At 37.7% G+C, this 14,804-nt stretch overlaps 2 protein-coding genes across 2 annotated transcripts; one reads left to right on the top strand and one right to left on the bottom strand.

Moving 5' to 3' along the window:
* Positions 1-920: 920 nt before the first annotated feature.
* On the bottom strand, positions 921-4,133 carry LOC110745447 (receptor-like protein 6). The gene has a single exon (XM_021945533.2). The coding sequence runs from the start codon at positions 3,928-3,930 to the stop codon at positions 1,066-1,068; it is 2,865 nt and encodes a 954-aa protein (XP_021801225.2). The 5' UTR covers positions 3,931-4,133; the 3' UTR covers positions 921-1,065.
* A 3,430-nt stretch (positions 4,134-7,563) lies between these two features.
* LOC148296830 (pentatricopeptide repeat-containing protein At2g44880-like) lies at positions 7,564-8,478 on the top strand. Its single transcript, XM_088248645.1, has one exon. It carries the CDS (start codon positions 7,705-7,707, stop codon positions 8,476-8,478), a length of 774 nt encoding a protein of 257 aa, XP_088104771.1. The 5' UTR covers positions 7,564-7,704.
* The last annotated feature ends 6,326 nt before the right edge of the window (positions 8,479-14,804 follow it).

Raw genomic sequence — 14,804 nt, 5'->3', positions numbered from 1 at the left:
TTTCAAGTCAAAAATCACGAATTAAATAAATAAAATCTTTTGGGTATTGGTTGACAGAGATGTAAGACTTAATGTTGTCTTAAACTTAATCATGAAGAGGTCAGATACCCTCTCTGTTTGTGTTATTGTGTGAGTGGAGCCGAATGGGCTAGCTGCAGATTACTTTGACAAGTTGGGACTGACCAAAAGGCCCAAATATTAAGGGAAAATATTGAAAATCACTTTTTTGTATCACACACCAATTTCTATGCCAAATACCTTTAATAGGCACACGGTGGGAGAATAAGGGCCTGTTTGGTATTCAACTTGAATCCAACTTTTTAAACTCAAAAACAAAATTTGAATCCAAAACAAAGAAAACCTGTTTGTTAGCACTATTTTTAAAAACTCAAACTCAAGAACAACTAAAAAACACCCCAATTATTAAAAACAAAAAAAAACAAAAATCTGTTTTTTCAGTTTTTTTATAACAACCCACAAGTTCTCAAATTTTTAAGATTTGAAAATAGTTTTCAAGTTGCATACCAAACAAGTTTTTGAATCTTAAAATTAGATATAAGAACTCCTTATTTTTAAGAAAAATAAAAGTTTTTGAGTTCCCTATTTGAATAGGACACCAAACGCCTCCTTAGTTTCTAAAAAAATTTCACAAAACACTTTTATGAATTTATATCTAGATAATCAGTGGGTAATAGCCATTAGATATTTCCATCTGGAAGAAAAACAACTTCACATGCTTGTTATTAAGCTTGGGTTGTGCTTAGTTTTGTAATGTATGCCCAAATTTGAGAATATGGTTTGTGCAACCAAGGTGTTCGATGAAATCACAGACGCAGTTCGAGTGCCGTGGGCAGCACTTAGTTGAGGCTATTGAGGGTCAAGAGATATGGGATGGCTATTTTCTTTATTATAAAATGAAATTGATATTTGAAACATTTCACCATACATAACTGATGTAGTCATTCAGGAAGGATTATACATCCATACAGTACAGAGATAAATGGTAGAACTAGATGGAAAGAAACAGCACAAGGAAAAAACAGAAAGCAACACCAAATGCATATCCTAATAAATTGAGTGTCTGGGGGGTCCCCTACTCTTCCTCCTTTTCATGATTATCAATCTGATCCTTCCAACAATCTCGAGGAACCACTCACGCCACCTTGAGATCGCTACATCCGCAAGCACCACTCCCACTACCAACCCACTTCCAAATCCTGCCAAAGCAAATTTCCAATTAAGTTCAAATCCAAAGCCTGAATCGTTTTCTTCTTTGGTTGAAGGCGGCAGTTGAGAAGCATTAGGATCTCCACATTTCTTTGGCAACACATCTCCACACAATCCCGGGTTTCCCTCATATGAAGTGACATCGAATGTAGTAAGTTGTCCTCTATATGGTATAGGACCTGTGAGATTATTGTGAGAGACATTGAAATTTGCAAGGAATGTAAGCAGCGTCAGTTGTTGTGGGATCTCTCCTGAGAGCTTGTTCTGTGAAAGGTCTAACGATTCAAGCAGTGTTAAGTTGGCCAAGAATGATGGGATGCTACCAGTGAGAATGTTATTGGAAACATTGAGCAAGCGAAGGCCCTTTAGGTTCCCAATGAATTCAGGAATCTTCCCTTCAAATTTGTTGCTTGAGATATCAACGACTCCAAAGTCTTCTTGAATCTTTGGGTAGTATCTATCATCACCTTTATTTGTTACTGTGATTGAGAACGCATAGATGAAAGCCTGTGATATACCACCGACATTAATAGTTGAGTTTGTGTCCATATATGTGGGTTGGCCTAGAGTGATACCTCTCATGGGATTTCCAGAAAAGATGTATTCAGATGGAAACTCACCTCTGAAATTATTGTGAGACAGATCGAGAATGCGCAACTCAGGAAAATGAAGATTCCTTTTTTGTTTCCCAATCGCACCATAGAACCCATTATGGTGCATTGACAAAAGTTTCAATTTTGGGAGAGTCCCCAACCAAAAGGGGAAAACATCATGGAATTCATTGTTTGACAGAACAAGAGATTCAAGCATCACACAATTCGCCAATGGCCTCGGCAACTCACCCTGCAGTTGGTTTTGGCTAACATCAAAAATCCTCAGATTGCTTGTGTTGGTGTATGCTTGAGGAAGAACACCATGAAAAGAATTATTCCGAACATTTAAAACTCGTAGATCATCGCTGAAGTCTCCAAGACACCAAGGAAGCACGCCACTCAACTTGTTATTTGACAAATCAAGAAACCGAAGAGCACTCAGATCACAAATCCGTGGTGAAACCTCTCCAGTTAACTTGTTGTCTGAAATGAAGTAGTTTAAGATTCTTGGTTGAGGTATCGGTAGTGGTCCTTGTAGCATGTTATGGTCGAGTACTAAAATTTGTAGGTTGACCCAGGGAAGGACAGCAGGCGAAGGTTGACCAAAGCCGGTAAGGGAGTTTAAAGAAAGGTCCAGAACATCCAAAGTTTCTGTGCTTATGTTCAACATCCATTTCGGCACTTGGCCAGCCAAGTTGTTTTCAGAAAGGTCCAACAAGTACAAGTTTTGTGCATGTCTTAGGAAGTGTGGGAACTCTTTTATGTTGCAGGAACCTAAATCGAGAACCATAAACTTTGGAAGAGTTGCATTCATAGTTCTAGATTCAGTGAGCACTTCCAGTTTGTTATCAGATAGTTGGAGATGGGTGACATTTTTTAGCTTAAGAATCTCCACTGTACCATGCAGACTATTAGACTCTAGATAAAGGAATCGGAGATACATAAGATTGAATATTGACTCGGGAATTGAACTGCTCAATCTATTAAGGGCAAGATTTAAGTGAGCTAGCCTGCTAAGATTACCCAGCCAAGATGGGATTGGCCCAGTTAGTTGATTAGAATAAAAACTAAGATAAGAGAGCTGTGTGAGGTTTCTAAGAGAAGACGAGATGTAGCCACTGAAATTGTTATAAGAAAGTGACAAATATGTCAGTTGGGTAAGGTTAGCAAACCAATCAGGGATTGGACCACTGAAGTTGCATGCCCTAACAACCAGCATCTGTAATGAATCAAGGTTCCTGATTGAAGACAAGTTTCCTGAAATGCTATTGCCACCAAGCTTCAGCGACACAAGACGACTGCTTCGATTAAACTCAGGCAAATAAACGGTGAGATCTTGGTTAGATCTCAAATCAAGAGTTTCAAGGTCTTGCAACTCTAAAATTCTTTCCGGAAATTTTCCAAACAAGCCACAATCGTTGAGGAGGAGAGATGTCAAAAATGATAAATTTGCTATAGAATCGGGTATTGTTGAAGATATGTTAATGAAACTGAGGTGAAGCTTTTCTAGAGTGGTTATGTTTCTAATGAGGCTTCTCAAATCGGATTCTCTAATACTCAACAATCCTTCTTCAACATCAAGAAATGGATCCGAATTGAAAGATAGATCAAGGGATAACAACTTGGACAACTGTGAAAGCTGGGATGGGACTTGACCAAAAAAGACAGAGGTAGAGAGATTGAGGTACGTCAGCTGTGGAAAGTTCCCAAGGGTAGTAGGGATTTGAGAGTAATTGAAGTTATTGTCAGCAAGGTTGAGCCTCTGGAGATGAACAAGACGGAAGAGGCTACTGCTGGCGTTGATAGATCCATAGAGACAACTGCTACTAAGATCAAGACTGATCACATGACCCGAACTCTTATCACACTGGACGCCGCTCCATGCGCAGCAGTTGCTAGTTCCTCCTTCAGCGGGGTTCCACGATGAAACCTTTGGATAGGCACCATCACTCGAAACAGATTCGTCAATAACAAAGCCCTGCTTGAATTGTAGCAAGGCGGCCCTCTCCTCATCATGGCAAGAATACGATTTTAAAGAGGAAAAAGCGTTAGCCGCCACCACAAGATGGAACAAAAGAAGTTTCAAAAGCACACACATGGACGACCCCATAACGTATGTTTTGGAACTCTTGATTTTGGACTTGAGTGTTAAGAAAGAATTGAAGTGAAACTGAGGAATATAGACTCAAACTCTTGAGCAGTATATATATAGCAATATTCTTCAAACAAGTTGAGGATAGAGAGTGGAAAACAGTGTGCCTTGCAATTCGCATAGACTTGTAAGAACAAGTTATTGACTTTGGAAGTACACCAAGTCAAGTCCGCGCCCAGCTTATGAAATGGGGTGAGGTGAGAGGTTAATATAATCTCATCTTTTATTTCTTATCCTTTTCATGTACACTATAAGGCAAGTAGTATTGACTACTCTGTTTCTTAAAGCCATCAAGAAAACGACATGGAATGAACTTCAGAATTGTTTTGTCCTATAGCAGAATTTTTATATAAAAAAATACATTTCTTTACTTCCAAATTGTCACTTAATGTCAAGATATAATCCTATAATAATCCTAGAACTTATAGGTCCCTGTACTTTGTACTTTTTACTTCTTCCCCATCGACCTAGTTTCGAATTTTCTAGCAAGCAGAATCTAGATTGAACTGAAAACCAAATTTTTGTTCTAATGAATTTGACAATGTATGTGCATTTAATGAATTCGCTAATTTGAATGACATGAATTTTTGATCAATATGCGAGGAGTATTCAAACTTGGGAACTACTAAACTAACAACTAGTTCATGAGTGACGAGAATGTGATAATCTCATTCATGTCCCTCGTTACACACTTCCGTTATTATAATAAATTTGATAATTTGAAAAATGTAATAGCATAGTTTATAGTTTTCTTTCACTGAAAAAACAATGAAAGTTGAAGTGAAATCATTTGTGTTTTTTCCTTCTTTTTTCAGAGAGCCATTGCAAAGGTTGTCGGTAGTGTTGGACTCGATCTGAGCTGTTTTGGTTTTGGGCTCAGCCCTGACACCGAATTGGAGGTCTAGGGTTGGCTATTTTGGGAAACATACACTGAGCCATTGTAAAGGTTGTTGGTAGTGTTGTGCTTGCTCTATTGGTAAGAGGACTTGATGCTAAGGAGGTATGGGGTTTGAGCCATCATGGAGGTAATTTTTTTTTTTGTAACATATGGTTTGTGAACTGTGACCAGTTTGGTTTGGGTAAACCAGTCAATTTCAAAACATCAAACTATAAACTAGACAAAACCAACCAGTTTGGTTTGGGTTGAAACTGAAATAAAATAAAATAAAATAATAATAAAAGTTAGACAAAACCAACTCGATCGGTTTGGTTCAGCCAATTTGTCAAGTTCTTGGTTTGATTGCCCACCCCTAGTTGTTGATATGCGATGTGGCCTCATAATTAGACTTCGCTCTAGAAAAATTATAAATGTAAAATAAAATAAAAACCCCAAAAATGAAATTGCATCCAACCCAAAGACAAAAATTCGGATCGGATCACAAATACTCACAGCATTTGGAAATAACTGAAAAAACTGCAGTTCAAAATTACAACCAAGCATTTGAGATAGCAATATTTTGGAACTCTTGATTTTGGACTTGAGTGTTAAGAAAGAACTGAAGTGAAACTTAGGGATATAGACTCAAACTCTTGAGCAGTATATATCACAGTGTGCCTTGCAATTTGCATAGACTTGTAAGAACAAGTTATTGACTTTGGAAGTACACTAAGTCAAGTCCGCGCCGAGCTTATGAAATGGGGTGAGGTGAGAGGTTAATACGATCTCATCTTTCATTTCTTATCCTTATCATGTGACTAAGTCAAGGATACGGTTTTGAAGAGGAAAATGCGCTAGCCGCCGCCACAAGATGGAACAATAGAGAAGTTTCAAAAGCACACACATGGACGACCCCATAATATATGTTTTGGAACTCTTGATTTTGGACTTGAGTGTCAAGAAAGAATTGAAGTAGGGATATAGACTCAAACCCTTGAGCAGTATAATATATCGCAATATTTTTCAAACAAGTTGAGGATAGAGATGTGGAACAACAGTGTGTGTTATATGATCTCATCTTTCATTTCTTATCCTCGTCATGGGCACTAAGTCAAGTAGTATTGACTATTCTGTTCATCAAACCAAAGTTGTCCTTCTGTAACACTCATTGCAGAGGAAGTTCCCTACTCATCAATAACATTGACATTTCTTTTGTTGAAAAACTAGCCCCATGGCACGCATGTGCCATTTGATTTTTTTTTTTTAGGCTTTTTATCACAAATGGTCCCTGAGGTTAACGAAATTATCACCTTTCGTCCTTAATGTTTTTTTGTGACACTAATGGTCCCTAAGGTTACTCTCCGCACATCAAAATGGTCCCTGCTGTCAATTTTTCTGTTAAAATGCTGATGTGGCACATACATGGGCCACACATCCAATAATATAAAGCCACATGGTATTAAATAATATATTTAAAATAAAATTACATTTTAAAAAAATATTAAAACTTAAATTTTAAAAAAAAAACCTTCAGCCATCCCCTTCTGGCCCTTCGCCCTCCCCTGCGTCTACCCCTCTACCATTTCTCCCTCTCCTCTCTCTCTCTCTCCCCCTCTCCCACTCCCTCTGTTTTTCCATGCCCACTAAGAAATCCCTCCATCTTCCCATTCAATTAAAAAAAAACCAACAAGAAGAAACCAACACAATTTCAAATTGTAAAGCATGTACACTGTAATCACAAAAGCTTCATCTCTCTCAGCAGCTCCGACTAAAAAAGAAAAAAAAAATCCAACCATCATAGATTCACAGCCACTTCCTCCACCCATTCAGACCAACTAAACCCTTTGCCCATCATACCCATTCCAGATTTGGACCCCATGCCTTCCCCAAATATCGAAACCAATTATGCCCTTGCATCAGATCCATTTACCCAGCCAGATTCCGACCCAGTTCTTTGCTTGCCTGACCATCACCAACGAATCTGGGGAGAAAGAGAGAGAGAAGAGGGAGGGGTGAAGGAGGTGGGTTGGCAGGTTGGAAGGAGGAGAGAGGTAGGAGGCGAGAAACAACTTCATTTTTAAAATTAAAATAAAAAATTTAAGTTTTAATCTTCTTATTTTTTCTAAAAAAAATTAATTTTTTAAAAATATATTATTTAATGCCACATGGCTCTATATTATTGGATGTGTGGCCATGTATGTACCAAGTCAGCATTTAAACAGAAAATTTAACGGAAGTTAACGTTAGGGACCATTTCGATGTGTGAAGGGTAACCTTAAGGACCATTAGTGTCACAAAAAAACATTAAGGATGAAAGGCGATAATTTCACCAACCTCAGGGACCATTTGTGATAAAAAGCCTTTTTTTTAATTAAAAAAACGTAACAAGGGTAGTTATGTTCCATAAAAGTAGGACTTATTATCTGATTTTGTTTTTACTTTTGATTTTTTAATATGAAAAAAAAATGTGAATTTACCATATTATCCTCATTTAATTAATAATTTCAATTCTTAATATTTGAATTAACCAAAGATATTTTATGATATTTGAATGCTTCACCATTCTCTGCCTTTTGCTTTATATATATAGATTATAAAGACTTTTTTTTTTTTTGTCAGGAGATGTATCCAATCCATATTTGTAAAGACTTTTTTTAAGTAAGTGACTTTCATAGAAATTGGATACACCAAAGTCTAAACCTAAATTGTTACCCGACCAAATTTATGTGATTTGGGTCGGGTCTCAACTCTCACCTGTACAAAACCGACATCCTTGCAGAAAAAAATTATTTAAAATAAAAAAAGAGAAACCCCGCCATTCAAATGGCAGGGAAGCAAAACTGAGAGAGAGATGTATGATGAGAGAGCAAGTATGGAGATGGAGCTCATTAGAAAGAAAATGCTTAGACCTTCTCCAACAAACGAAAACAACACCCTCGCTTCTCCAAATACACGCCTTCATGCTCCGAAACTCCCTCGAAACAAATGTCAATCTCCTCACCAAATTCATCACAACCTGCGGTTCCATCGCCCTTTTCGCCTCTCATCAAAACCCGCTAGCTCTGATTCGACATGGTCGCCGCGTCTTCAATCACAAACCCAATAAAGATGACACATTTCTCTGTAACTCTATGATCAGAGCCCACATGGATATGCGCCAATTCGCTGAATCTTTCACTCTCTATAGAAATCTTCGGAAGGACACGGGTTTCAAGCCCGATGGCTACACATTCACAGCCTTGGCAAAGTCGTGTGGTTTAGATGTGGCCATCTGGGAAGGGCAAGAACTTCATTGTCATGTTATTAAAGTTGGGTTGTGCTTAGATTTGTATGTGTCGACTTCATTGGTTGATATGTATGCAAAGTTTGGGAGGATGAGTTGTGCAAGTAAGTTGTTCGATGAAATGACGGAGACAAGTCGAGTATCGTGGACAGCTCTCATTTGTGGGTTTGCAAGGTTAGGAGATATGGGTAATGCATGGAGGCTTTTTGATCAAATGCCTGAGAAGGACTTGGCTGCATTTAATGCTATGATTGATGGTTATGTCAAATTGGTAGATATGGGCCCGGCTCGAAATTTATTTGATGGGATGACGGATAGGAATGTTGAGGATAGAACAAGTTGTTGACTTTGGAAGTACACTACGTCAAGTCCCCCGCCAGCTTATGAAATGGGGTGAGGTGGAGGTTAATATGATCTCATCTTTTATTTCTTATCCTTTTCATGTACTCTAAGTCCGCCGCCAGCTTATGAAATGGGGTGAGGTGTGAGGTTAATATGATCTCATCTTTTCTTTCTTGTCCTTTTCATGTACACTAAGTCAAGGAGTATTGACTATTCTGTTTCCTAAAAGTCATGAAGAAAACGACATGCAATAAATTTCATCTTTGCAACTTGCAGGGCAAGATTTCTAACTCTACTTCTATTAGTCTAGGGTTGTTTTGTACTATGGCAGAATTTTCTATTTTATTTTATTTTAAATAACATATCTTTACTTCCAAAATTATTTGATGGATTTGGACGATGAATCTGCACCCTCTAATATGATGGCTGTAAGACTGTTGGCAAAATGGCAAGTCAAGGAGACAAGGGAACAACTCAACTATATTATGATGGGAACAACTCAACTATAGTATGATAGGAATACCATTAACAAGGGGGTATATAGTTGGCAGAAAAATGTATCGCCAATGTATATTAAGTATATAGGGTTTCTTACAACTTTAAGGTTCTTTTGTTTCTTATTTAAGCCAACTTATGTAGTTGTATTGGGACGTTTTATAATATTATCAATAAAATTCATAAATTTTTCTCTATTTTCTGGTGGATTACAATTTTTCTTTTAGGATTTGACATTTGTCAATCTTTTTTATCGTATTTTCATGCTTTGTTTGTTTGTTCATTGACTTCCAATTCTCATCAAACCAAAGTTGTCCTTTTGTAACACTCATTGTAGAGGAAGTTCCCTTTTCATAATGGGTTGGTTGTCCTTAGTAATTCAGGGCATAGGGCATGATTAATGCAACCTAACACATCAAATTAGAGCTGGGCATTTGGACCCGAAACCCGACTAACCCGCCCAAACAAATTTGATCGGGTCGGGTTGGTTTGGTTTTTTGTTTTGTTTTGGGACATTCGGCTTGTGGAGTCAAACCAACCCGATACTTTTAGTTCGGTGATTGGGGCCCATATACTTAACCCACGGTTTACCCAACCCAACCCGATTATTTTAATTATATTTTAATATTTATTTTAATATACACGTGTAAGTCATTCGTTGGGGGTTATTATGTTTCCCATACACCCTCCACCACTGGATACTCCCCAACTAAACAAATACCCTAGCTTTAGCTTATGCGTGCTTTCTTCTCCATCGCCGCCATGTCTCCATCGCCAGATCTCTTCTCATCGCGAACTCTCCGTCGCGAGCTGTCCGTTTTTAAAACCCTTTGATTTTGATCTCATCTCTCATCTCTCATCGAATCAGACTCTCTAACCAACATTAGATTGGATCTCACTCACCAACACCAATTACGATTTGCTCTCTGCATATTTGCTCAAAAGAGGTAATTGATTTATTTACAGTATTCTCTACATATTTGTGTGCATGTATTAGAGCACCTCCAGCCTTTACCCAAGACTGGGCAAAAGGCCCCCCAAGGCAGCCCAAGACAGCTCCAGCGGAAGAAAAATGGCCCGGGCAAATGGTGGGTCCCATCGAACTGGGCAAGCCCACGGGCAGATCTTGCTTGGGCTGCAGCCCGAAGGCGCTGACGTCAGCGCTGATGTTACGCTGACGTCAGCGAGTAAAAAAAAATCCAAAAAAATTTCAATTTTTTTTTTTAAAATACCAAAAAATTATAGATATTTTCCCTATAAATACATAACAATTTTATTCACTTTCTAAATTGTTTATATTTTGTTGCATAATCTTCTTTTTTTTCTTGCCCTTGCCCTAGCCTTCCAAGGGTGGAACCAACTAAGGCAAGGCTGGCACTATTCATATGAATAGTGGCAGCCCTTGCCTTGCCTTAGCCTTGCCTTAGCCTACATGGGTGGAGGTGCTCTTAGGAAACCACATCTCTCACCAATCCAAAAAACTTTGTTGTCCTTTTTTGTTTCCTACGATGAATTCGATGCCTTTGTTTATTTGAAGTTTCTGCAGACTAGAAAGTTCAGTTACCTAAGTAGATGTATTACCTTTTATTTTTCTGGATTTTCTAATCTTTTTACTATTTCCATACAGTCAAAAGTTTATTCCCAGACAAGGAATAATCATTATAGAGCATATGTTCCAAAAAAATAAAAATAAAAAAATAAAAAAGCCAAGGAATAATCATCTCTTCTGTTATGGATAGCTATTAATTATCTCATGTTACTAAAATAAATGATATCCACACTTTCATCTTCTCATCCCTAAATGAAGATTCATATGCAGATAGGTAAAAATTAGAAAGGCATTGAAGCAGTAACTGTGGCCTGCATTGATATATCACAAGTTCACAATATGTCAAAGAACATGTAAAATTAAAACAAATTATAATCTGTTATGTGCTTGGCTCTACTCCCAATCTAAATACTGTACCAAAGTTGATATTTATATTGAATGATTACTTCACCTTTTTAGTTGATATTGATTGATGAGTAAAATTTGGGTTACTGTAAACGTGCTTGATATTATTTTCCTCTTGCTTTCTCTACTATTGTCTCTGTTATTTTCTTTGTTTTCAATGTCTGTAGGAAAAAGTGAAAATCTGTGTATATATATTTATCTTGTGTTTATGAATCTTTTCTTTGTGTAAATCTGTCTATAGACTTGAAAATACAAAGTATGGAAGGAAGTTCTCAAACTCCTACCATTAACACATCTCTCACCAATCCAAATGAAAGTCCTAGTCCTATACCGACCACTGCTACCACTAAGCCACTTGTCCCAATTCCTAAGAAGAGAGTACCCGTTAGGAAAGCATCGGAGGTTTGGAAGCATTTTACTAAAGACATGGTTGAACCGGGGAGTGATATAGGACATGGAGCTTCTTACAATTATTGTCATCAATCTTATGCATGTGATCCGGTAAGAAATGGCACATCTATATTGTTGCAACCTTTGAAAGTTCAATGCACGGGGGGTTCTCCATTGAAAGAGGACAACAAACAAAAGGTTCTTTCATTTGATAAGGGAGGCTTAGTTTCACATACATATAGCAAAGAGAGAAGTAGACTTGCTTGTGTGAAGATGATAATAATTGATGAGCTTCCTTTTAGGCATGTGGAAGGGATTGGGTTTAACTTTTTTGTGAAAGAGCTACAACCAAGATTTGATCCACCTTCTTGAAGGACTATTGCTAGAGATGTTTGGGGTCTCTTTCAAGAAGAAAAGGCAAAACTCAAGAGTGTCATATCTCAAAATTCACAAAGAGTCTCTCTTACCACGGACACTTGGACTTCACTACAAAATGTGAATTATATTGCTCTCACAGTCCATTTTATTGACGATGGCTGGAATTTGCACAAAAGGATCCTAAACTTTTGTTAAATTACAAATCACAAGGGTGATGCTATTGGGAGACTTGTAGAGAAGTGTTTGAGTGATTGGGGCATAGAAAAAGTCTTCACTATCACACTTGACAATGCATCCGCTAATGATGGTGCTATTAGGCATATGAAGAGGCAATTGGGCAAATGGGGCACTCTTTTGTTGAATGGGGACTTTTTACATATGATGTGTTGTGCTCACATCACTAATTTGATTGTGTTTGATGGGTTGTGTGAGTTGAATGATTCAATCAAGGGGATTCGAAAAGCTTGTATGTATACAAGATCCTCACCATCTTGATTGGACAAGTTTAGGCAATGTTTGATGTTGCAAAAGATTGATAGCAAAGGTCTATTGCCTTTCGAGTGCAAAATAAGGTGGAATTCAACCTATGAGATGCTAGAAGCCACCTTAAAATTGCAAAAAGGTTTTGAGAGGTTGAAAGAGAAGGACTCAAACTTTGCATCTTACTTTGAGGAAACCCTTGGATACCATGAGGATGAGAGGCCAAAAAAAAAAAAAAGAAGGCTTGAAACGCAAGGGAGTTTAAGAACAAAATTGAGCCCCCCAAGTTTAGTAGATTGGGAATATGCAAAGGTTTTTGTGAAGTTCTTGAAAAGGTTTTATGAGGCTACCTTGAAGCTTAGTGCTTATAAGATGGTAACTTCCCATGTAGCCTTCCATGAGATGTGCTCTATTGTTGATCTCTTGAAGAAAATGATGACAAGTGAAGATCCTTTTATGAAAAAGGTGGCCACTTCAATGAAATTCAAGTATGACAAGTATTGGGGTAATATTAATTAAGGATGTGAACCAACTCCTAATAGTGGTTGTGGTTCTTGATCCCCGTTACAAAGTGGATTATGTCCACTTTAGCTTTGGTGATTTGGAAGAGGATGCTTCCAAGGTTAATGCGATGATAAGTAGGGTGAAGGATCTTGTAATGAAGTTGTACGAGGCGTACAAGAAAGAAGATCCAACTGCTGCCCAAGTTTATGTGGAGACTAATTTCGAAGGTGATGGGGAAACAAGTATTGTTGACTGTGATGAAAGGCTTGAAAAATTTATGAGATCAAGAAAAGAGAAACAAGTGGTTCAAATTAGGAATGAAGTTGATAAATATTTGTTGGAGCCTCCTGAGAATCCTAAAAATGCTGGGTTTAATTTGTTGGATTGGTGGAAAGAAAACCATCCAAGGAATCTGGTATTATCTAAGGTTGCAAAGGATATCTTTGGTGTCCCTGTATCAAGTGTTCCATCAGAGGCTGCCTTTAGTGCTGGGAAAAGAATTGTGGATCCTTTTCGGGCTTCTTTGACTCCAAAAACAGTGGAGACCCTTATTTGCTCCAATGATTGGCTAATGGCTGTTGGCTTTAACTTCAACAAAGAACCGACTGAAGATGAATTGGAATTTTATATGACTTTGGAGAAAATGGAGAAAGGTAAGGGCTGCTTTCTTGCTTTGTATTGTTTTTTCAGGTATTTGGTTTTGTTTTGACTTTGTTTATATTAATTTATGTTTTTCAATGTGGTAAAAATGGAAACATTGCAAATGGTTGGAAAAGAAAACATATGTACCAATCATTCTGTCCCTGCCTTAAATTGAAGACTTTGAGTCCTGTAGCAGCATCAACAGCAGTCAAGATGAAGGACCATTCATTAGACCTAGCAAACATGTCGTTTTAACGGGTTCGGGTCGTGTTCATATTAACCGGTTAAGATAACGGGTTGAACACGACACGACCCGTTAACTTAACGGGTGAAAAATATCAGACCCAAACACGACCCATTACCATTCGCGAAAAATCCACATGACTCGTTAAAAATAAATAGGAAAAATAAAATTTATTGCCCAAAGCTAACTCTTCTTCCCCCAAACCCGAGCCCTAACTTTTCTTCCCTCTTTCCCCTCTTCGTTTCAGCCCTAACCCATTCTCTCTCTCTCAAGTATCTTACAAAATTGGTCCCTCCATCTCAGTGGCGGATCCAGAATTCAAAAGTCAAGTAGGCGAAACTTACCTTAAAAACTCGACGGTACAAGTGAATTTCATTCATAAAAATAAAAAGATATACTTAGTCAAGGAGACATAATGAGCTTTACCCTCAAATATACATCTCTATACATAAATAAAAGCTTAACAAAAAAAAACAATAAATAAATAAATGCAATGCAACACAAAACTAAACTATTTAAATCTAAAACTTTACCCCAAAGTATAATTTATTCATAATTAAACCCTAGAATACTCAATTTCAAATTAAAATTAAGATGCATGCATTTATTTTAGGAAAAACCCAATAGAAGAAGATAATTAAAGAGAAGACAATAAGAAGAATACTTGTTGCCTTAGATATGAAAAGATGCTGCTGCCAAGAGAGAAATTTTTTATGTGTTTGGGTAGGCATGGGTTCACACCATCACATGGGCTGGGTAGGAACAGCTTTGCTTACATATAGGTTTTTTTTTGGTAAAAAAATTTGGGGTAGGCGGTTGCCTACCTTGCCCTTGCTGTAGGACCGCCCTTGCTCCATCTCTCTCTCTCTCTCTCTCTCTCTCTCTCTCTCTCTCTCTCTCTCTCTCGGGTAACCACTTTCACAGTCACTCTCATTCAATCCAAACTTAAAACCCAACAACAACAGCAAAAACAGAGGAATAAAGAGAGATGGGGAAGTACATGAAGAAATCCAAAATCTCAGGTGACGTCGCCGTGATGAAGGTCTCCGTTTCACAACAATCTTCTCTTGGCTGGGCTGAGTCTTTTGAGCGGAGAGAAGAAGAGAATTTTTTTTTAAATAAAGGAGAGATAAAGAATGACAGAAAGAGGAAGAAGAAAATGAAAAAAAAAAAGAGCTAGAAAGAAGGGGAAAGAAGAAGAGAAAAAGAGAGAGATGGAGTGAAGGGGGAAAGAAGAAGAAAA

Source organism: Prunus avium, chromosome 2 (genome assembly GCF_965620075.1).
Source record: "Prunus avium chromosome 2, drPruAviu1.hap1.1, whole genome shotgun sequence".
NCBI classification, from domain to species: domain Eukaryota; kingdom Viridiplantae; phylum Streptophyta; class Magnoliopsida; order Rosales; family Rosaceae; genus Prunus; species Prunus avium.
This window is presented reverse-complemented; position numbering and strand designations above follow the sequence as displayed.

Excerpts from the sequence above, each read along its gene's own strand:
- LOC110745447 (XM_021945533.2), bottom strand. The coding sequence starts at position 3,930 with ATGGGGTCGTCCATGTGTGTGCTTTTGAAACTTCTTTTGTTCCATCTT.
- LOC148296830 (XM_088248645.1), top strand. The coding sequence starts at position 7,705 with ATGATGAGAGAGCAAGTATGGAGATGGAGCTCATTAGAAAGAAAATGC.